This window comes from Aulonocara stuartgranti, assembly GCF_965226115.1.
Source record: "Aulonocara stuartgranti genome assembly, chromosome: 18".
Taxonomy (NCBI): domain Eukaryota; kingdom Metazoa; phylum Chordata; class Actinopteri; order Cichliformes; family Cichlidae; genus Aulonocara; species Aulonocara stuartgranti.
In genome coordinates, this window is record NC_138954.1 from 23,705,529 (window position 1) to 23,729,978 (window position 24,450).

The 24,450-nt window shown below is 41.5% G+C and overlaps 1 protein-coding gene across 7 annotated transcripts in view; it reads right to left on the reverse strand.

The window, feature by feature from the left end:
• pde4ca (phosphodiesterase 4C, cAMP-specific a) overlaps window positions 1-24,450 on the reverse strand; it is a 48,519-nt gene that overhangs the window by 20,992 nt on the left and 3,077 nt on the right. For 2 of the 7 annotated variants that reach the window (XM_082514864.1, XM_082514863.1), the window contains exon 1: window positions 20,302-20,890. The exons of 1 other annotated variant lie outside the window; for it this stretch is intronic. In XM_082514864.1, the coding sequence (XP_082370990.1) occupies window positions 20,302-20,564 (263 nt within the window). In that variant the 5' untranslated portion in view covers window positions 20,565-20,890. Of the gene's footprint in view, window positions 1-4,144; window positions 4,338-5,664; window positions 6,670-15,377; window positions 16,514-20,301; window positions 20,891-24,450 lie in introns of those variants that run through there. 4 more of the 7 variants (XM_082514868.1, XM_082514865.1, XM_082514866.1 and 1 more) reach the window with 4 other exon arrangements.

The window sequence follows — 24,450 nt, forward strand, 5'->3', positions numbered from 1 at the left end:
GGCAGAGAGGCCCGGAGAGGCCTACAAGCCACACAATCAGTACAGGGCTGCATGGATGTGCATCCACGGTCTCTGCAGTGTCAACAGACTTCTGGATAAAAATATAAAAATAAGGTACTTAAAAATATCATCATTAAGTTTGTAAATTCTGAACGTATTTTAATGACCAACAAATCACTCAGTTTGTTAACACAACAAAATAGGTATGCACACGGGTGTTCACTGCTCGTAGACTTAAATTACACCTTTCTTGGCTGCGTGCTGCACAACAACATTGAATATTTAGTATTTACTGCTGTTTACACTTAGCTAGATTAATGCGATGGCGTTGTGTTTAGTATGTTGCTTTGGGTTTTTTTTGCTTGTTTTCTATTCTTCTTTTCTCAACAGGTGATCCAGGAGATTTTTTTTCTCCCCCCTTTCTCACTGTCCCTCTCCCCTTCTGTTTTTCTTTTCCTTCCTCTTTCTTTCTCCCTTTCCTATCCCTCACTCATGTCTGTCCCGTCTGTAACATCTGAAAATAAAATATAATAAATAATAAAAACAAAGGTCGATCAAATGGACCAATACAGCAATGCCACGATGATCCATTTGGCAAAGTAAATCCATTGGGTATCCTTGTTGGTCTTCAGACAACAATTCTGATGGCTAAAGAACCAAATGGGACAGGCAAAAAGAAAAAAGAAAAAAAAAACACAACAAAATACACCTCTCAGCTTTTCATGTATTTTGAAGGTGTTTTTTTGGAGACCTGGAATGTAAATGTTCCTGTCTCTAAAGCACTTTGGGTATAATTATAAGCTGTAAATAAAATAGACAAGACAGTAAAGACAAAAAACTTTACGCTTCTTCTTTTCCAATAAAAATAATTTATTCAACACAAGTCAGTGGGCTACATACTAATGTATTGCCCACATTTTCATGCCTGTATCAAGCAACCTGATTCCTCTTTATGAAGAAAATGACACAATTTCAGAACCCTGTGTGGTTTTCATGCTTTGTAACAAACTGAAGTGCACATACAGGCCATCCATCCATCCATCTTCATCCGCTTTATCCGGGGCCGGCCGCGGGGGCAGCAGCCTAAGCAGAGAAGCCCAGACCTCCCTCTCCCCAGCCACCTCCTCCAGCTTAACCGGGAGAACACCAAGGCGTTCCCAGGCCAACCGAGAGATATAATCTAGCCCTGGCGGACTGATCCCCCCGGCTGCCAAGACACATACAGGCCACATCTTTAAATATAAGTAACCTTTGCATGATGACTCTTCCTGTGAGGTCATCACCGGCTACTGAAACAAAGTAGTCTTCAACTCACGTGTCCATTTAAAAACACAGGTAAGAGAGCGGTTTCACAGCCATGCTCGTCTGTGCGCCTCGGGCCTGCAACCCATCAGCGGACCTGCTGCCTCCGTCTGAGACAGATGGTCCATGTCACTTCACTCCCCCGTGGGCCACACCATGACTAGGAAGCGTTGATGAATTAAGAAATGCTTTGGAAAGACTTTCAGGAGACATTTATTACGACAAAGTGGCTTTTGGCTGAGAAACCTCCTCTACTTCGCCAGGACCTGTCAGAGTTATGAAGCGTAGCGGGCACAAGATGAGTTAATCACTTCTGCAAATGAGCACGGCGACTGAAAGCTTGGATTCATTTATCAAGCCCGCAGTGACCTGGCAAAGTCAGATAATATTTGACCCCGGCACAAGTGTTGTGCGATTATCTCAAAGACAAGAGTCTGTGTACGTAAATGAAGCAGTAACAAGAAACATCTATCTAGAAACTACTTAACAGGAGTTGGCATCTAAAGCGTTAGAGTGGATCCAACATTCACACTTAGAGACGTTGATAAATTAGGCAGATGAAGATTTCTCTTTCCTCCTCCTCTCCTCCCAGGTTGAACTGACAGGGGAGAGTGTTGGGTTTCTAAAAACGCACGTCTAAAGCTCAGCTTTACTGCCAAAACTGTCAGCATTGTAACGCACTTAATTTATATTAAATTACCCTGAGCATAACTCCCAAACACCTAACAAAGCCCACACTTGTATTTGCCATCAGTGGTTTATTTAGAAATAATCTTTAGGATTTTTCCATCCCTTCCATCACTGTCAAACCTGCATGATATTCCGTGTCACTGTTAATTTTGCGCGCAGCCCTCTGCTGACACGGCTGAGGTAAACTAGATCAACAGCCTGTGGACACACAGCTGCCTGCAAATGGGCTCGAGAGAGGGGGAGAAGAGAAACGGCTCGAATCGATGGAGCTAATCACCCAGCTTTTAATTTTCGACCCGACAACAAGAGCGGGCTCTGTGATTTGTTATGCAGAAAATAACAACGTAAACCTTTTACCCACGAGAGGTACAAAGAAAAAGAGCCATAAACGTCCTGCTGAGGACGATTAACTTTGCAGGTATTTCCGCTGGTCAGTTTAAAAGTTTGCTTTTAAAGTTTGCTGTGAGGGATTCACCCTGAGATCACCATGAATGTAAAAATGTACTAACTGTGACCCACTGCAATAGAATTACCACCATCATCTATTTTTCCATAATAAGGGATGAAGTCAAACCACTTTTACCGACTCAGAAATATTGTTACCATGCCATACAATGCAACTACAGTTACCACAGTGTTGCATTTATTTTTACTATACCTTGACTTGCATGCGAGCTCCAAAACTGTTTGGCTTTAAGTTTGACTAGGGAGTAAAAGTGAAGCTCCCAGCTGGGCCCCAGCATGCTGAAAGGTTGAAGATGAAATTCTGTATTATTAAAATAGTTTGTTGCTGTCTCTGTCTGCCAGTTTTTATATTTGGTCTTATTATTTTTATAAATTCACCCAATTCTTCCATCTTTTTCCACTTCAACTCAGGGTCAGCGTGGGGCTGGAGCCTATCTCAGCTATCACAGAGCAAGAGGCGCGGTACTCTCTGGACATGTCGTCGATCTGTTGCAGGGCTAACAAAGAGGGACAGACAACCACTCACACCTACAGCCACTTTGGAATCACCAGTTAAGCTAACATGGAAGTTCTGGACCGTGGGAGGAAGCCAGCCAGGCGGATTCAAACACAGGAACTTCTTGATGTGAGGTGTTGGTGCTAACCATTACAGCTATTGTGGCCCCCTCTCCAAAATCATGCTGTTCTCAGCAAAATAGAAGCAAATATAATTAAAGTAGACGTGCCTAACAGGCTATTTTAATACCTTAAGGCGAATATTACTTCCACAACATTCAAATTAAAAAAGCTTTACACGCCGATGAGCTGCGACTGTCCCATGAATTGCGTGGGAATTTCTCTATCCACGTTTCAGCAAAGTTTAAAACAGTTGAAAGGAGAAACCAGTAACCACCACCGGACGCAAAAATATCGTCAGCACTCACCCACCAACTTAAAGAAAATAGCATGGCATGCATAAAAGCACCAACCCTTCTATCTGCTGCGCTCACAGACATGTAAAAACATGCATAACCTCAACACATATCCATCTAAGTCGAAGGCCTACTTTCATGTTTTCTTCTGCAGTTAAGTGAGATAATTGGCCTTTAAATCACGCACTGCGGCCACATGAGACGCTCTAAGTTTGGTGTCTGATGTCAAACGCTGCAGATTTATATCCTTCCTCCCCATGCAGGTTTAATTTGTCAGTTCATCTCATGCCTATGTGGGAATCTACTCATGCATGACTATATTTTATAGACAAAAGGAGCCGAGGCTGACATCAGAGTGTCTGCACTGGCTCCATAGATATCAGCTGTGATCTACTTTATGTGGACTGGCTAAGAAATAACAAAAGGGAGGATAAAAAAAAAGAGGGGAGGTATGAAAAAAGATATAAAGAGCATAAAAATGGTTTATACTACTGATTATAAAATAAATGCATATACTTCATAAGGCTGTCTCTGATAATCTCATGTGTTTCTAATCTGCTTGGACTTCCTGTAACAAATTACTGAAAGAAAACAGGCCATTTATTGGAACTCGGGCTCCAGCAAGAGTCAGTTCTTCCATCAGCATCACCAGCACAACCTCCCAGATAAAATAACTCAATCCAAATAAAGATCTCTACCTCCCGGTTTCTGATTCCCCTCTTTGAGCACATTTACAGATCTACTCCAGCAAAGACTGCTGCTCGTAAAGCTCTGACCTTTTTAGATCCACGGGTGGAAGTAATTCGAGCAGCAACGTAATGAGCAAACGTCCAGTGTCTCCACAGTTTGACATTTTTAGGTAATTTTGCTTGTTTAAGAGTAGAAGTCAGTTGCTTTTCCTGGCACGGGTCCCCAAGAGCAATGAAATCATATGGGGCAACTGACCGTTAAAAGCACCACTGCTCACAAATGTTCTGCGTTACATCTGATAAACAAAGACCCAGCCTGAGAAACAGGACAGAGGACAGTAATGTAAACACGGCTTTATCTCCGAGTCCTCCTTCAGAGCCTCCCTGCTGGCACTGAGGATTATGTGTGAAATTACAAAAGTTCTGCGGGAATTTTTCCTATGAGAAGGACAGCAGCATTCAAGCTGCATGTCAGATAGATAAGCTTTAATGAGAAAAAAGTATTGCGTTACGAAACAGGATTTCTTAAACTGATGTGCGAGACACACAGAAAAAACATCCTGACGTTTTCCTTCACATGAAAACTTTGTTAATGTGTAACAGAAACAGGCCGGCTCACTGCTACAGCAGCAAAAATCATGAATTAAGTAAGCCACCATGTAAAATCTGCATCTCTGAAGGGCAGCAGGTATTCGGTAAAGCAGTGAAATCCAAATGATGAAGAGTGTGTGGATGTGTTTTCTCCGATTTTACCATTTTTGTTGTAAAGGTATTAAACCTGTTACATAATTGCTCCACTTCACTACTCCATCACTGTATAGTCTGCATTAAATCTCTCACACACATTTGAAATTACAGTTGGACTTGTGTACTGCTTTCTGCCTAACACATTATAAAACCTTCTTGGATAAGCCACGGTGGTAATTATGAATTTAAAAAATATCTGGACAGCAACCAGAATTTTTGTTTTTTTTCCCCCCCAACCAGGATATACTGCAATATTCAAATGATCCAAAAGCTAATACTTTCACAAGCCCTTTCCCCTCTCTTAGTTTGACTCTTGTTGAAAGCTGCAAGATGTCTTCATAATGAAAAAAAAGACACGACAGCGGGCACTGTTCTCATCTGGAACAATGCCTGAAAGTGGCTGAAGAGGAAATGTGATTAAAACAATATATATATTTAAGGAAATGCTGATTTGGACCAAAACAACTGATAAAGAAAAAATGTTTTTGTGAATATTGCAGCTGATAAAAATAGTTTGAAGTCTAAACACTTCCATATTCAGATATACAGTACAAAAAAAGAGGTTTGTTTTTTTAATCCCATTAGAGTCACTCCTGTATGTTCCTGTTTGAACTATAAGGATCTAAAAGAAAAAAATAGACAGTGATACCCTACGAGCGATGCAGTGTTTTAGGTACTTGGAAATAAACTTTGGTTTCAATAAAAGCCAGTTTTACCAGTAGACCCATGCTCCACAACTTCATGCACATCTGCATAATGACACGTTTGCTGTGTATGTCTGTGTGTTTAAGAGATGAAAGAAGACATGAAAAAAAAGGAAGACAAAAGCACCGAGAGTAAATAACATAGCTCTTAATTACCGCCTGCGTTTCTGCATGATGTCAATAGGCCTGTTGACAGCACACGGTGATCCCCATATGTTCCCACTCCGCACTGTGATACTCCGTTCCACAGAGTAAAAGAACCCACAGTTCGTTGGCACACTCATCTTTTCTTTAGCCTACTCTCTGTAACTCGTCCTCACCCTCCTCTTCTTGGCGACTCCGCTTGTCTCCCTCTCTTGGTTCTCCTCAGCTTGTGGCCGCTCTCATCTCTGTAAAGTCCGTCCCGCTTCCTCGTCTGTCTCGCTCGATCAGGCTGTCCAGCTCTCCACGGCTTCCCGGGAGGTGGCATTACCTCTGGCAGGAGTGGACACCAGCACTATGACCAGCGGCTCCAGAGGAGTGCCAGGATAAATGGCACGATGGAATCTGCCGCCCCGGGCGAAGCTGTCGCTCCTGTATTCTGGTGAAGATTTGCTTTCTCTGGGATGATACGTATAAATTTTTGAATGTAATCTGTCCTGATCACCTGAATTCCTCCAGGCTGCACTCTCCCAGCTGCACGTCTGTCTGCCTTGCAGGCTGTAGAAAAAGCTTTTCATCACTCTCAGCAGAGCTCCATTAATCGGTCCCCCATGTACATCTTGTCTTTGCTCTGGGTCTAAATGTAACGCTACACTGTTGCCCTCTTCCCCCTCTCCCTTTCTGTCTGTCTGCTCTCTCTCTCACACACTCGTCTTCTGTTTCTCTCCCTGTGCTTCCTCCTACCCCCTTTGGCTGCTACACCTTTAATCACCGAACAAACAGACTTATTTCCTTTCCCTGGACAAACTTGCTCTCCTGCTCCAGTCTGTCACAGTAGTCCTGTCATCTGCGTGTGTGTGTGTGTGTACTTTTTGTTCAGACGTGCCACAGAATGTGCACAGAGCTGTACAAGCTGGTTGTGTAAATGTGTGTGTTGGTGAGCGTGTGCACTGCTGAACAAGTGTGTATGCAGGCATGTGACTCAACAAGTGTCTCTAGGTGTGTGTGTGTGTGTGCATGCGTGCCTGCGTGTGTGTGTGTGTATGCATTAGACTTAAAGGGGAGCAAGTTTCAGAGTGAGGTCAGAGCTGAGAAAAGGGGCGGGAGAAGAGCCAGCACAGTCCCTGCCTTCCCTAAATGTTATAGACATTTTAACCCCTTCCTGCTCTCTCTCTTACACAATCTTAATACCACTGCAGGATCGCACTCTCTCGTTGGGCACAGTGTGTGTGTGTGTGTGTGTGTGTGTGTGTGTGTGTGTGTGTGTGTGTGTGTGTGTGTGTGTGTTGGGGAGGCCATGTATGTGTTAGGTAAAGAGATTGATGGCAGGATGAGTGTGATACGGTATTACAATAAGTAGCTCTTGGGACACGGACTGCTGAGAACGAAGAACACACACACAAGCACACACACACACACACACAATATGTACTCATGCACAGGCTTAGGCACACGCAAGGTCACCCATGACCTAAACAGATTGTGTATTTGAAGAGCATAAATGTGAAAAGTAAATATGAAACCTTAGCTTAGGTTAACTTTCTGTCTCCAAACGAAATCTTTCATAGAAGAATATTTAACAAGAAATCGGCAAAATGAGACACGAGGCAGCTATTTTACAGACAGAGACAGATTAAATGTGGTTGTTTTTCACTGAGGACAAACAGCTTTGTAAAATTTTTAATAATTTGATAATTCCTTGTTACAATTTAGAGAGCATTTGGTACTGAATATCAGTTTTAATTGTAATAGTATCCACTGACCAGGTGCTAAAGCTGGACTATAGGACATTGCAGCCTAAAGATATGAACTGTGGTGTTTTTTAATAAGTATATATTTTTTTAAACTAACTAAAACTGCAAGCAAAGAAGTAGAAGCAATTCATGGACAACATGTGTATCTGCTCTGCCTAACAGATACAAGATATTTAGGACCAATACAGATATTTGGTGATTTAAATATCTGATATTTCAATATATCCGCTGATATTTTCTGTTTTTTCAGACATAAAAAACAAAAGCAGAGTTGTTTTGTGTACTTTTTCATTTACTCATTTATGTTCTGCCGACTCTGCTTGGATCAGCAGGTTGGTGCCAACACGGAATTTTGCAGAGTGCCCTCTGGTGGACAAACTAGAGAATATGAACACTCGTAAGATGTTATCGTCATACCATAAATCATTACATTTGCATTTATGAGCCATAATAAATAAAAAATAGATAAACAAATAGAGAATATTTGCTGATAACGTCGTTCCGCTGATAAATCGATCAGCCTCTAATCTGCTCTGGCACAAACTGCAGTTCTTAGCATATCCATGTTATTTGTAAACCAAGGAGCTCATCATTAACTATATGCTTGTAGTATTAATACTATTAAACTGTACTGTTTGCAGCACTCATGTGAAAAATGAAGTCTTCACAGGAATCTATGCACTCCTCTTAAAAACTTTGTACACCCCATGATTCAGCATCACATTTATCTGCAATAATTTGAGGTAACTGCTTTCTATATGACTTCATCAAATTCCTCCACACCAACAATTTGACCCACTTTTCTTTGCTGTTTCAGTTCAAGGAGGTTTGCACAACTCACTTAAGATCCCACCACAGCATTTTAATCCAGTTGAGGTCCACCTCAACTCTTTTCTCTTTAAATCATTCTGTTGTAGATTTACCACTTGTGCCCTGGATTATTGTCCTGTTGTGGAACCCAATTCAGCTAAGCTTGAGCTCACAGAGAGATGGCATCACATTTGAGTCTAGAATACTTATATCGAGGAATTCATGGTTGCCTCAGTGATTGCAAAGTGCCCAGGTCTGCAAAATGAGCCCAAATCATCACCCCTCCCTTTTCACAATGCTGCACACCATGTATATGCTTGTTGCATACGCACCTGTGTAACATTTCCCCACTGTGTAGCCCCCAGCCTTAGAAGAGGTTAGTTTACACTATTGGTCACTTGCTCATTCTGTTTATGAAATTTTAAAGTTGAATAACCACGGTCGGTGTTGCACGAGACAGCACTGCATTGTTACGTTCAATGAAAGCACGTAAGCTAAATGACCAAAAGAAGCTATTTTAAGATTAGGATGAATTCATGTTAATGAAATTATGTCAGTCTTTTTTTTTTTGTCAATATTTAAATTTAAAACAAGCCAACAGGAGCTATTAAAAAGTGTGATAACAGACATTGCTGATAACATCTTCAAGCTACTTGAATCTTTGCAAAACCACCTGCTGCTAGCTAGAAATCAGAAATGTGTTTGTGTGCCTATAACTTTGTTGTTTAAAACGCAAGAATCGTGAGCAAAAAAAACTCATAGCTACAACCAGGACGAGCGAAAACCCCAGCAGACATAGAATGACCCGAGGAATGACGACTTACTGTCAAGCTACACAAAACACATGCCCATAAATGGCATTGTGCTTCATTCTGCGCTATGATATGCTTCAATTAAATTGGCAAATCAATCAATAGCATCACTTCATCATCATGGAATTCACAACCGTTAGCACGGAGACAATAGGTGAGAATGGAAAAGAAAATGCAAGGAAATAAAAGTATCACAATATAGACTCAATAGTTTCCTTTAATATGAACCAGGCTCCTTTCAGAGGCCAGAGGGTTTAAAACACATCACAGGACCACTGCTCTGCTACATACATATGAAAATCTTATTACCCTAAATGAAGAAAGGTCGTTTCATTTTTTTTTTTCATACGCCTTGGTTTTATATTACAACTTTATATTTCCATTGGTTGAGACACACACACAGCACAGACAAATTACAACTGCAGTGTTTGCTCATGCAGTCAAAGTATTTGATATGACCCTTTACTATAATACAAAGGTTCTGTGTCTGCGGTAGTCAAGAAAAACTTCCATTTAAGGAAATCTGAAGAGGTGCACACAAAAAGGACCAATCGTAACCACAATCTGAACAGACATACAATACTGCTTTGCATTACAGCTGCGGCGAGACTGAACTAGGAACGGTCACAGCTTATAAATCCAATCACACCGACTACGGTGAATTCAAATTTAGCCGTGAGCAGGAACGACTGTGGAAGAGTATTAGAATCAGATCCATCATTATTTGATGAAGGAGTCACCAAATCTAAGTCTAGTTTCCTGCTTGTATTCACAAATATCCTTTGTGAATTTATACACTACAAATATTGTACTAGCGTCCAAGCCAGGCTTATGAAAGGGAAGACTCGATCCCCTGTGGGATGAACAGTGTCCTGATGCAAGCGGGATGAGACTGTGCTATGAATTAAACTTTACAGGCTCTGCACTTTCTGACACGTTTTCATGACAGGAAAATTGTTTTCATGTGCAGTTAGAAGAATTGAAAGTGCTTATACAACACGGTGCAAGAGCATTGTTCTTTGTAATCTAGAGTGGACATGAATACACAGACACACACACACACTTGCTGGTTGGCAGCATACCAGAGGATTTCAGAGTGTTTCATGAATCTGCGTCACTGGTGGTGGAAGAGACTTGATGTCTGAAGAAAGACAGACATTAAATGTTTGGTTCTGCTCAGTGTCTTCACTTCCCCACTTAAGAGAGTCGAGCTCCGAAGCGCTTGGATGCCAAGGCCGAATCGATGTTACAATGTCACTTTTGGAACTCACAAAATGGTAGATTCTGGCTGAACTTTCAGTGGTGGATTTAATAGTCCACTATTTGCAAAGCAAGCCTCGTGACATCATGTGTTGGACGCACGAACGAATGGTTAACATTCTTGAATAACGAGCTGTTTTGAAGTCATCGAGGAGTACTGTGTGTCAAAGTAGCCGACTGTCAGCGAACACACCGTCTCTGATTTGTAAAAGTAGCTAAAACTAACCAGATGTTTAAATGAATGCAAAAAAACCCAAAATATTTATTTTAAAAAAATGCAAAAAAGGACATATTTAAATTGCAGAATATGTAGGACATAGTTCTCCAAAAGATGTACATTTTATTTGCCTTTGTCATCCAGAGATGACAAATCTACACACCTGCATAACATCTAGTCCTAGATAGAAGCTTCAATCAAGTGAAAAATGACCTTCAAATTGAATATGTGGGTATGTGTGGAAGCCACACTGCTTCCAAAAAAAGAGTTAAAAGCAATTAAGTAATGCCCTCTCATTGCTCAATGCTTCATGATCTCATTCCAACAAAATTAAAACAGATGGTTGCAAACAGTTTGTTCTTCTATATCTTGCGCTGTAGAAGCAAGGAAATGCTCTGTAAGTAAACTGCACTGATCGCATCACACAGATGTTAGACGTCACATGCTGTCCTCCTAAATTTGCCGGTGCAGAACATCTGGGTGTGAACACACCTTCACACCCAGACTTCATGTCAAATCAAGTGGAAATGTTCTAAATTAAGCTTTTATACACTTTTTTTGTCGTAAATTAAATGTGTTGACTGAGATTGGCACAGCAAAGTTTAGCAGTGTTATTAAAGCAGCTGCACACAAACATACACACACGGCATGTAACAGGATCACCAGGAAGGAATATTCACAAAACTAACTGCTTCCTTTAAAGGAATTACATGCTGCTGAATACGTATCAATTACACATCTTCACAGCTACCTGAACTGCAAAACTGACACCACCCCCTCCTCACAAAAAACACAAAACCCCTCCCAAAAAACAGGCAGTTCAACTTATTTCTTCACAGGCTAAATGTCATCAAAAATATTGAGCATGTAACAAAGAAGCAGCACCAGGTGTCAGGCTTTGGCTGTTGCTTGTGGCCTATATTTAACTTTCGGCGTCTCTGTGATGTCAACGTCATGCTACACCGTGTACTGTAGTAAAGGCTAGTGTGTCACCTCATGATTCATTAGGCTGCCATCTGCTAGCACGACGGCTTGCTTTTGAGGCTCATTTTATTTGAGGATTGGGTGGATGACAAACTTGCGCAAACAAAGACACGCACACATATGAAAAACCCACAAATGCATACACACAAAACTCACATTAATAAGCACATGGGCTTGTGTGCACACTCAGGTGAATACTGCTTTACCAAGGATGTGATTATGGAATAAAAAAAATTAGGAAAATGTATGAAAAAAAGAATCTTATTTCTGCCAAAAAACAAATAAATAAATAAGAAAAAAGGGACTTTGCATACGCCCTAAGAGAGGGATGGCAAACTTAAGCCCTGGGGATTAAAATTGGCCTATTAAAGACTCAAATCTGGCACACTCCATGGCTTTAGGAAATGTAAACGAGGGCTTAAACATGTGGACTTTTACTGTATTTTCACACGTTTTATAGCATTTTCTGCTGATACAGACCTTTTCTTAGTTTTCTAATTACAAGTCAGTCAACCAATGAGTTACCAGAACTCTCTCCTGTAACTTTACATATCTATTTCCTACAGTTACATATGTATTTCCTACAGTTACATATCTATTTCCTACAGTTACATATGTATTTCCTACAGTTTAAGTCCAAACAGTCGTGCTGACACATTTCTTTCATTTCCTACAGCAGCATTTATATGTGACGTGGAAAGGCTGAAACATATTGTTGGAAATGCACTTCTTTTTCTTAATAATAATAACATCACATTTCAAGGGTTAAATGTGTAGCTAAACTTCTTTGAACAGACAGAAAGGATAGTGTCATCGCTCTGGCCGACTATGTGACCCTCGTATATTCAATAAATACGTCCATGTTTGTAGTGGGTACAATTGTTGCAGTAAGGTTTGTGAAAAAACTAGTTATACATACAGTAAATTAATACCTCACTGAACAATAAATGTACTTTTTTTAGAAACTAAAAATGCAGCCGATCATCCTGTAACTACACTGTTAGAGTTGACCTTTGTTTGGAAAGCAGCCATTTAGTAAAAAGTGAAGTGTGAGGATCAGTTTTGTTTTTTTTTGTCTGGCAGTGTTTTAGACTCTTAAAACCTTCAAACTGAATAAGAATAAAAGCGATGGCCCTCGATGTGTAACGACTCATCTAGAGATTCAGAAATAAAAGTAGTCAAATTAGTAAAATTGTGAATTTGAAAGACAAAAAGCTTGTCACACAGAGCAATGCGTAATCTAATGTAGTGAATACAGCATCACTACACAATCACAACATGGAGTCTGTTTAGTGGAACTAAAAAAGCCTATAAACACAGTTATAATGCATCAAATGCACACAGCTCCCAGTCGTTCACTGAACTCTCGCTCGTTCTGCAGCACGTCTCGGTATAACTTAGTCGGTTTCCCCCTCTAGTGGTAGCAAACCATTCGGCCTGGTATTGTCGACACACAGATTGTGTTGGGAAAAAAAGTTTGTGGGGTTTTTTAAGAAATGCCAATATTCATCAGTAATTATCTAAACTTTCTCTTGGAAAACAATCATGTAAGTTGTTTTATATATTTATTTATTTATTGGGGTTTTTTTGTTTGCCGAATGATCCTCTCTGAAGTTTGGATAAAAGAAAGGCCTGTTACGTCCTCTCGCACTCTGAATACAGTAGAGCAGCTGGTGCTGAGTTTCGGCAGCGTTAGTGCTGTCCCAGGCCGCTGCTCGGGAATCGATGAGGCTCTGGAGGCGATTGGGGAAATCAGTCATGCTGAAAATATGGAGTACAGCAGTGACGCACAGAGCAGCTTCACACAGGCCCTATTGACTAATCTGGGCGTGTGTTTGTTGTGGAGGGGGGACGAGCAGCTATATTGGGACCTCTGACATTGACACTGTTAACCTTTGGTTGAGTGACCTTACATGGCACTTTTTGTTTTCCTTTTTATTCTTTCCAACATTTCTAAGCATGTCTACAGAGTATCGTTATATTGTGTTTTCAGCCTGGGAGCCTGCTGTCTCTCTTAGTCTACTACTGCACTCGTTATCTGTGCTAAAAGCCGCCCTATCTCCACCCAAGCACCCTATCGCTCCTTCACCACCCTCTCTTCTGTGCCTTCCCCCCATTCTTTAGATTATTTCTTTTTCCACTCGGTCAGCCATTGCTGCTGTATCTCTTACTTTCACCTCACCATGTCTCTCCCCATCACTCCCTGCTTCACATTAATGGCGTCTCCTCAAACTATCTGCTCATGATACCGTCTGAGAGCTCTCGTCTCCGGCTATGTTCGCTTAATGCAGCGACATGATGAGGGTTTTTTTATGCAACACACGACCAGAGAAGCCATAAAAATGTGTTGTGTGTTGTGGAGAAAGTTATAAGGAGTGAAGTGGAGGGGGGGAAGATGAATAGTGTCCTGGTACTGTCAGTACAAAAGACGATGAGAGTGTCATTATTGTGATGGTCACATTTGGATAACACAGACTCCTTTGTCTGTGTTTGTGTGTGTGTGCGTGCGTGTGTGTGTGTGTGTGTGTGTGTGGGGCAAGAGGGCAGAGATATTATTTTTCCTAAAGATTTCAAATATCTATCTAAATTAATTTCAGAACTATTACTCCTGTCGCAATGGCTTCTTCTCATTATCGCACAATAAATAAACTTGTCGCCGTCTTTACTTGTGCTTAAAAAGAGAAACTTCCTAAATGCTTTCAGGGTTTCTTTTTTTTTTTCAATCAGAAAGTTCAATGTACAAATCAGGTAATAAGAGAATAGAGGCTTGTTCTGTTCCCTTCTGTGCTTCTGTATTTCTGGCTGTGGTCTTAAATCTCCTGCTTTGATCTCCTCATATGATCCAAACAGGCTCACAGCTGGAGGAGTTCGGATGACACTCGTGAGGCACATGCCTTATGCCCAGAGTTCAGAAAAGTTTGCTGCAATGCATACTGCACTGTAAAAAAAAAAGAAAAGAATCCACAACAGCTCCAAAATGGGTGTTTTTAGTAAGAAGATTAACCCTCCCCACTACATCTGGAGTCATTTAGGTCCCCAGGTTCCCCACGGTGTGCATCAAAGTTCTTATTTTAACAATTTAAAATCTCTGTTTTGTTTTCTTTTGTTTTTTTATGTCTGTAAATTGAAACAAAGTGTCCTCCGTGGTCTTTTTCACAGATTTAGTAGATCAGACATTTTTCCTGATTACGCACATCTCCAATTACGCCGGGTGTTCACGTCATCAGTCTCCCCAGTAAGTTATCACGATTGTACTGTAAGATTTGACAGATTATTTAAAGGACTACATAAAAACACAGATGTTGTCTCCCACATCTGCCACTCGTATGGACATTGCTCTTATAAAACATAAAAGTCCTGCACCACATGATGATGATACCGTGCCTAACGCAGACAGCACAGCTTGGCTTGAGTCCCACGACAAAGAGAGACGTCAGAGAACATAGACATTGATCCAGCATGCCACCCAAGGCCTGCACCCCAACAGCAACAGCCCCTGGCTCTGGCACACACACAACCACTTGCGTTAGTTTTAACGGGCATTAGACTGGATTTAAGTTAATCCAGAGTTTTAAACAGCACACAGGTGCAGATTCAGCATTACATGCACTGAGTCAAATACATTTTACCTTAAAGCATGAACTATGGCAACTACTGGAAAAAATACACAACAAAGAATGAGCAGATGATCAAATCGATATGATGCGATGACAGAGACGAGGTGTCTAATTGTTTCCCATCAGCTTGTGTTTTATATTTATATACAGCCAGAAACAGAAACAAGCCAGCTTCCAATATTTCCTGAATGTCTGCAAACTCGTGTTGCCTACACTGCCCATCACTAAAGATCATCGCAATCACAGTACCCCTGACGCACAACTGGATACATACCCAATGCATGAGTGCCTGCGGGTGGAGAAGTTGCTGTGCATCTTCCTTGAAAAGCGAGAATCCTTATTCATCATTTTATTGGCGGGTTCAAAAAAAAGTTTGCCTGAGTTTAGAGAATCGTCAAAGCACCAGCTTCTGCGTCAATAAAGAAAAATAACTTCTGCCGTTCGAGCAAAGCCCCCATACTGTCTGGAATCAGAAAGAGAGTCTGCACAAATTCCTTTATGTCGACTGCCGTCACAAGTTATGGCATCAGGAGGCAGGTTCCCTTGACGGGACGGAGCAGGAAAAACAGATCCAAGAAGGACGAATGCAAAACAACTGCAACATGCAAAACAGCAAAACTCATGAGCTGCACCTGACAGGAGCAAGAATGGGAGTGAGAGCAACAATAAGCCAGGCCTGTTGAGTCTGCGTTTATCACATAAAACCTAATTGTTAGAAATGATTCACTTCCACCTCAGTGCAAAATCCATGAACCAAAGTGCATAAGAAAGAAAAAACTGACTGGCTGTTCTGGTTTGGGTCCCAGCTGTACGGATATGTCCATTTGTTTGGAAGGAAAATCAGAAAGGTTCAACTCAGAGTGTGTGCACGTGAACAGCCTAAAAAGGCAAAGAGTCTTGGCTGTTAAAGACCTATCGCACAGCGAGTTAGCATATCGCCTCACTGTATGTGAAAGTATGGGGCCGAAACAAATCTAATGAAACTGAGGATGGTGTCAGCTGTCAGTGCTCATCTGGGACTAATTCCTCACTGGTTCTCCTTTCGGCTCACCACAGATGTGTCAAGATAAACGCTTCTCTTGTATTTTTTTCTCTCTCTCTTTCATACTCCTAAATAGGAAACACCAAGCTTGAATTCGTCCAAGTGAGCTTCTAACTGTCAAAGCCGAATTCCTCACCAACAACCTCCAGGTATTCTTTATCTTTAAAAGTCAGGTCCGACAACCTCAACACAGTTTTGCCTCTGTGAAAGTGGACTACCAACAGAATGAGTAGAGTTATTCTGAGCAGGAGGAAGAAAGAAAAAAGCTGGAAAGAGTGTTATAATCCCATCAGATGCTCCCTGGAGTGGGCTGTCCCATGTAGTCCCAGTCAGCGGGCCATAACAGACTTCTGCTCTCTCTTCTCTTCTCTCCTGAGAGTGGTGGGACCAAACCGGGGCTTAAAACAACAAACAACAACACTGTCTCCACTGAGAGAGGGAGAGAGAGGGAGAGAGGGAGGGAGAGAGAGAGAGGTGGGTAGGGTGCTGTGTGGTAAAGAGGGAGAGAGTGAGTGAGAGCAACTTGCACAAAGAGAGAGGGTGTGGACAATGATGGTCACTGCCTGTGAAAGTGGACTAATATTAAAGGTACTTTGTGTTAAAAATTTATTTTTTTTATGTTTTAAAGTGAAAAAGAAGAATTTTAAGAGTGCATCATTTTTCTTTTGGTGAAAAAAAAACAACAACTAAAAATTGGGTTTCCTTTTCCAATATTGAGCTTTTATGATTTTAAAATCATAAATATAAGTCCATCTTTTTTTATTTATTTCATTTTATTTATTTATTTTGGGGGGGGGGGGGGGGGGGGGGTACAGTGAAACATGTAATTGTGGAAATATTTCAGAGAAGTTTTCTAGTAAAAGAGGAAATATTTCCTAATGAGAAGGAAAACAGTTTTGGGGTCATTACTCCAATAACTAATTAATTAAGAAGCGACTTGGAAGTGAAGAATTCTCAGAAACAAAGAAACAATCAAAATGCAAAACTTAAACAACTACAGGCTGCTAAACCTTCTGCTGGAACATCGATAAACTTAAGACTGTTTGTAATCCATCCATTACTCTTAATACTTATCAGTCCAAGACTGAAAGGAAAGAAAGAAAAGAAAATTTCTCTGATCCAGTAACAACATTTCTCAACAGCATCAGGCTAGAAAAACATTTTTCATCTCATTTCCCCCCTAAAAATATTTGAGTCCCCACAGAGTCGAACTCCAGCAAAGGAAATGTCTCTTTCCCCGACTCAGATCCATCAGAGAAACACAAATGCATCCTCCGGAGAGGCTCTCTGCCCGCATCTCACAACTTAATGTCCTCTAGTGGAAGCGAAGGGGAAATGCATGTTGAGGATCCTCAGCGTCGCCACACGTTTTTCTTCTGCTATTTTAACATACACCTCTGTCGAGGCTGCGAGCGCAGCTCACTGGGTTGAGCAGATGACCCATATGCAGAAGCTCAAGGTTTAAATAAACAATGTACCCATGTTTTAATGGAAGTAGTGACCCAGGATTATTACTTCAGTGGCTCAAATTGAAAGAAATAAGTCAGGATCATCACCTATAAATGGGGGACAAATGAAAATGTGTATTCTGAGAGGAGTAATCTCTTCCATGATGAAAGTGCTCTCATCTGCAGGGCTTGAGGGATCCCTGAACGGTTTATTGAGCATGAAAACAATCACATCCTTTTCCCTTCACACCGGATCTGTGCAGTTTAGCACCTGTGGGAAAGTTCAAAGCTTTCCAGTATTATCATCAAAACAAAGCACCGAAGGAGGGATCAGTTCCAGAGACTTGAACAGTGCTCTTGCAGATCATGGTGGCACAACACCTTGCTAGGATTTAGTTTGTTGGTTTTTTCCCCTTTAATTTGTCACCTGTCTACACAGCCACTTCTCTAAAAAGAAATACAGTCGACGATCTGCAAACTGAAACCACTTTAGTTGCAAGTGATAACGCTGCTTTATTTATTTTAAAAACTCCTGCTCGAGAAATGAATACATCCAATAAATAAAGCAACAATTTGCGTGTTTTCTGGACAGTTTTTATTTCCATTAATATAACGTGACTGAAACACTGAATGGAAAAAAAAAACCTGTCATCACAGAGCTGGCTTGAAAAAAAAGTTTATTGAATGTTTAAAAGTTTTTCATGGAAAAAAATCCTTTTGACTCGGTGTCTCTGAAGGGGAAAAAGAGACTTCATCAACTTAGACACAAAGTGAAAATAAATTTGCGCGCACGTTCTATATTTGAGCGGCCTGCGACATTAATTTTCCGCCGGACCCCCAGTTTGTTTAATTCTTCCTGCTTGCCAGTCATCCTGCAATAACTCATGTCCATCCATTTATTTGAGCTGTGACACTGCAGGCGGAAACTTCCTCAATGGCCTGGCCTCAGAGCTGTGTAAAACAAAGCCTGACATGTTGAGTATCTGCGCTGCCCTCCAGATATCTGACAATCAAGACTGAGCCTTGAAGTCCACTTGACTTCTTTTCCTCTAATATTTAGATTTTTAACAGACACCCCGAGCTCAATTAAACAGTTTACAATAAACTCTGAAATAGAAACATATCCACCAATGTCAAATACACCACCGTTTAAATGCTGCATGTTTAGATTTCCTACGGGGCACCCAGCTCTCGTAGGAATGCTCCTGCCAATAAAAGTAAGGCAGGAATTTACAGCACCAGCTAGAGTTTCTCTCGAGCTTTTAATCTGATTTCACTGAGGTGGATGTGCCTGACATCAGTGCAACAAGCTGGAGACACCGTGCAACAGCGCCGATTTGCATGGTGCCTACATCTGAGTGTTTATATGCTCAGAGTACACACTGGAGACATTTGCTTTTTAAAGTGCTTTACAATTTTCCACAACAGGCTCTTCTTTTGAGGACACCAACAGGTGTGAGGGAAGAGAAATACACAGTCCCGCCTGAGTCCTGTTTATTCTCCCTATCTCAAGAAGTTATGGTCAAATGCAATCTAATTGGGGGACTAGGTAAATGTTTAAATTGCACTGAAAAGAATAAAATCATGAGCCTGACGTGATTCAATAACGGATCATAAAACTAAAGCTATCAACAGGTACCAGAGCAGCGCTGCCTGATAGAGAGACTGCTGCGTTGTTTCCAAAGAGATTTATGACCGCTGCAACGGAAGAATAAATTTAAGGTGTTTGAAACTCGGCAGGAAATATCCAGTTGTTTGAGGCGTGCTTTCGCAGCGAGTGCAGCGATTAAAAAGTGCGGCTGTTAAACAAGAAGACATTGTTGAAAGATTGAAACGTGTCCTTAACAAGTGGAACAACAAACTGCTGATCCTGTGACAACAAGGATGTCGCTGAGCTGTGTTTACTGACATGATGGAAAGCAAAAGGTGAACAAAGCTTAGGAAAAACACTCCTGGTAATTCAGCACTAAAGCTGACAGCGGGTTTGGAAAAGCGTCTCTTATTATAAACTCAATGCTCATCAGCAGCTTTGCTGTGAATGAATTCTATAATTAGCAGATTTCATAGAAAGAAGAAAAAGCTAAACACAAGCAGGAACCACGCAGTCAGTAAATAAGGGCAGGTCTATTTATGGAAATGAAACTTTAAAAAAAAATGCACATCATGAGAACAAAATTTGTATTAGATCTTTCTTACCAAAAAAAAAGGCTAGTTTTATCCTGGCAGAGGAGAGCAGGCATGACTGAAAGGCATGAATATAAGAACATCTTGTGGTCAGTCTTACTTTAATAAGATAAGCTTCAGGGCAACCACTTTTGTGGTGTGAAACACTTGGACAAAAATACACTTGAACGCATCAACATCTCCAACCAAGTGGAGTAAAGATTGGCCATAAGGCTGCTGTTCTTTACCAAATACCAAAAGGAACAGCAAAGAGCACCAAACAACCCTTACATAGCCCCCCACCCCCCTCCATATGCATCATCCATGTCTAAATGATGTGCTAAATGTGAACATTCGATAAGAATAGATGGCTTTTGAATGATAAGAATCCTAGTTGGTGGATTTGGAGCAGAACTTGCATAACATTAACACATCTTCAAAATCTGCGAAAAATAACCTTTTTTTTTTACATTATTTTGAGTGAGAATAATGCAAAGTGCAACAGCTGTCATCTATATCATCTTGGCTGCAGTCATAAACTCTACCTGGGGGTGTGGGCCAGGGTGAAGCGGCGCCTCTGGAGGTTGATGCTGCGGTTCATCAGCAGCTTCCTGAAGAGCAGCGGGGAATTTCGAGGAGACCCGCGCGGCGAATCCTTGGGTGAAACCTTTGGAGATCCTCCCGTGGAACCCCCTACGGTCCTGGACATGAGCTGAATCACGGGAAGCCGGGACAGCTTTTGTTCCCGGGGGGTCTCATCGACTTCAGATTGTTCTTCCTCGGAGCTCTCGGAGCACAGGTCGTTCATGATGAATAGATAGATGGTCAGTGGTCAAGCGATCGCTCCCTCTTTGCTCGCTCTCCCTTTGAAAAATGTTGTCGTCAGGTTTGTTTAAAGACTTTTGTGTGACATGACATATGAGACGGGTGAGGATCTGGTCCTGCTCATCATTGCTCCAAAATTCTCTCAGAGATCTCAAGAATAAAAACCTGTTTTTGAAATCTAAAATGGACTAGACAAGACTGCTCAGAAAATCAAAAGCTACCTCTCTACCTTCAGTTGTGCTCTATCAGCTCCGTTGTCTGTTGTCTCTTCCTAAAGACCATGCTGACTGCCGTGCTAGCCGTTCAAACATTAGTGTTGATGATAAACTCTCCCTGCCTTCTTCCCTCCCCCAGGCTTTGTTTACATTACTGTGAGGCCTTCCCTCTTTCCAACTAAATATGGACGTCTGATTTACAGGGAGTGGAAGCATGACAGATTACCTCCTTCTGCTCCTCTATCCCTCTTTCCATCCCTCTACTTCCCCCCTCTTCTCTCCCTTGCAATCCTAAGGAACATATTGTTCATCAACTTCAAACTGTGCTTCATAATTACTTCCTTTCCAAATTCCGCCTGTGTATAAACATTAAGCCGTCGCCTGGCTTGGCCTTCGAGCTCACCTTACTTACTCTCACTCCCAAGTTTGCATACTCAGGCTCCCCCCCCCTCCCCCCCTGCACTCCCTGAGGTGCTATCTGTTGTGAAGTTGCCTATTTCCTCAGAGACAGCTTCTTTGCCTTTCACATGCTCTGAGCGCACCAGGAAGAATCACATGAAGTGCCTCTGACTATAAAAATCAGAGGTAGATAAAAGCTATAGAGAGCATGGGTGCTGTCACGATGGCACGCTCTATCTGTGACCAGAGGCAACAACATCTTCTCCCTCACCCAATCTCTCTGTTTATTGCCGGAGAGTGAGAAAAGGTCCTCCTGTGATTAAGGACTCATAACTAAACACCGGCGCTGTCTAGAGTAACTAAAATAACCTAGGGAGCTGGAACATCTGACACAGGACTGAACCTATGACCAACAGCTGTTTAGGGAAAGCAGGAAATAAGAATTGTTTGCTTGAGAGCTTTTGTGTGTGTGTGCATGTGTGTGTGTGTGCATACACTCATTAGCACTGCACTGCATTAAATTTGGTGCTGTCATTTCTGCTTATCCATCCTTATATCTAGAAATGAGACAAATAATCTTTTGCAGCTCATCTCAGAATGTGTTTTACTGTCATTTTGTCTCGGTTCACTCTCACCCGACCTTCAGGCTCCCCTTTATTAACTCTGTACCTGTATGTTCAGCACACTCCAGCCAAAGTTAGTTAACATTTAACATCCAAAGAAACATGTTTTTTAAGCAGTCACTGGAACCAGGCAAGCAGCAGCAGACTAAAGCACAAACACGATTTGTCTGGCATCTTAAGGTTTCGTTTTTTTCAGAGCGACGATATCAGCGAGCACGGAAACAAAACATTTCTGGCATTTCTGCAAGTGGACGGAGCTACAGCACAGCCAGCCGGAGCCAAGAGGACTGTGAGGAATATGGAAATAATACTATATCACTTGGAGATGTGCAATCATGAGAGCAAAATGAATAGATGAATAAAGTCAAATTATGGGCCTGTTATCGTTGTCATCAACTCTCAGAGCCACAGAGGCTTAAGAGCTACCCAGTGCCCAATCAGATTCAGATTTAAGTATTCCTGAGGCACATCTGGAGTGGAGTTCCTCACACTGAGGCCATTCGTGTGTTTCGAGATGTTCCCCTTTTTACAGAATCAGACATCGAGACAGCACCATCAGCTGGATGCTTCTGTCAGCATAAAGTTTGCTTACAACTTTTCAAGAGTGGCTCAGACTCGCAGCCTCTCATGTGACTGCTTCTATGATAACTGAGACTGAGTAGTGTCTGGAATGGGATGACTGTTAGTTTGGAAAAAGGCTTTCTGCTTGTTTCTCGATACGAGATTCACCCGAAAGTTTATCCCGCAATGAAGCATGCCAAAGACAGTAAGAACAAAAAACCCCCAGAAAAAACAGGGCTCATAGAAAACATTACGCTGACTCACTGTCTCCAAACATCCATCTGGAGATCCCATCTGCTGTGGACAGAGCATGCTTACAACCTTCTCTTTCAGAGTGATGTTGTAATTCCAGGTTTTCAGGCCTCAGCTGCCAGCAGGAAGCGTGCATCAGACACTTTCAGACATCGAGTATGACACACTTGGAGAAAAGGCTCACACCAGATCCACTTTGTTTGTAAACCATCTGCTTTATTCCGGGTAGGAAATGGTTTGTCTTTTGAGAACATTCTTCCTCAGATGTTTCATAAAAAGCCGCATCCCTTCCAAGCTGCTGAGGTCCGTTCTGGAGTCATTTAATGCAAATTTGATGTATATGATGTAGAAAAGGAAAAGGAAAAGGTTATCCTAAGATTTGCAGCATTGTCAGCTATAAAGCATCCTGAGACTTCTCTATAAACACTTTCTCTGGCATCCCATCAAAACTGCACTACCAACTGGTAAACAGGAGAGCACATGGCTCTCTTCATAGAAAGGGAACATAATGAAAGGCTTTCTAGTCCTTCGATATCCCTGCTGTCATGTTTGTAGCCGTGCTACTTTATACCTGCTGTCATATAAACATTTATGAAGTAAATAAAAGTGAAACATCACAGTACTTGCACCTATTTTTTATGTGCTGCGTTATAGCAGTAATCCGTTAGTATAAATCTAGATGTGATGTTTATAGTGCATCTGAAGGTTTTTTTCTGCATTTTAGGGCCCCGTACGTGCATAAAGAGGCTGGCAGGATAGTGTTTTTCCAAACCCAATGCTGAACGATCATGATTCTGCAGCTGTTCCACAATTTGTAGACACAGTTTTTTGCAGCTTGGTGAACCTCTGCCTCTCTAGGATGCACTTTTTAAACCCAATCATGTCACTGACCTGCTGCCAGTTAACCTCATTAGCTGTAAAATTTTTCTCCACCCGATTGTTGCCCTCGTTCCCATGTTTTTAGATGTGCTGTTGGAATGAAATTCCAAAATGAGCTAATATTTTTGTTAACAGCAGTACAGCTTCTCAATTTACATATTTGCCATATTGTTCAATTGTGAATAAAATATCTGTCAGTGAAAAAGCAGTTAAAGCTACTTAACCAGGAAGTATCAATCTTGACATTAAGATTCTCTTTTGAAAGAGTGTCTGTGGCAGGAGAGTGTGCAGCAACTGTGTGCAACTTCCCCAGGCTCTACCCGCTGGGTGGGGATTGCAGCGCATTGGTAGGGTCTGCAGGAGAGTGAGTCAAGAAGTGGTGAGAAGTTCACAGTGAAGGAGAGCACCTTTGATGGGACGTGTTATGGCCTAAGACTGACTATAAGCTGACCTGACCTCCTACATGAAAAGGTCATGTTTGATCAGTTGACAGTTACACAAGCACATGAAACACAGTGTGTGTTGTTGCAGCAGAGCATGCTATAAAGTAAAAAAAAACAACAACTTATGACCTTTTATAGTTGCATAATATGTGTCAAAAGACTTCAATTTACCAGAAAACAATGAGTATCTTTTCCAGCTTGCAAAGTCTCGTGCTGCAATCAATTGTATCCAAATGTGACTGTAATACTGAGAACTGTTACCGGAGATGACCCACAGAATGCATTTATGTAGTGCTCTTATTGACCACTGAAAGTGTTTCGCATGATAGGCCACTCATCGATCCACATGCAAACATCATAAAGTACTTTTTCTACTCAGTACATACATCGCTATTCCTATCACACAAACACACGCACACATGTACACAGAGAAAGAGAGAGAGATGGATACACTGCATTAAGTGGAGAGTTTTTTGTGGTTCGGCATGAAAAGGACG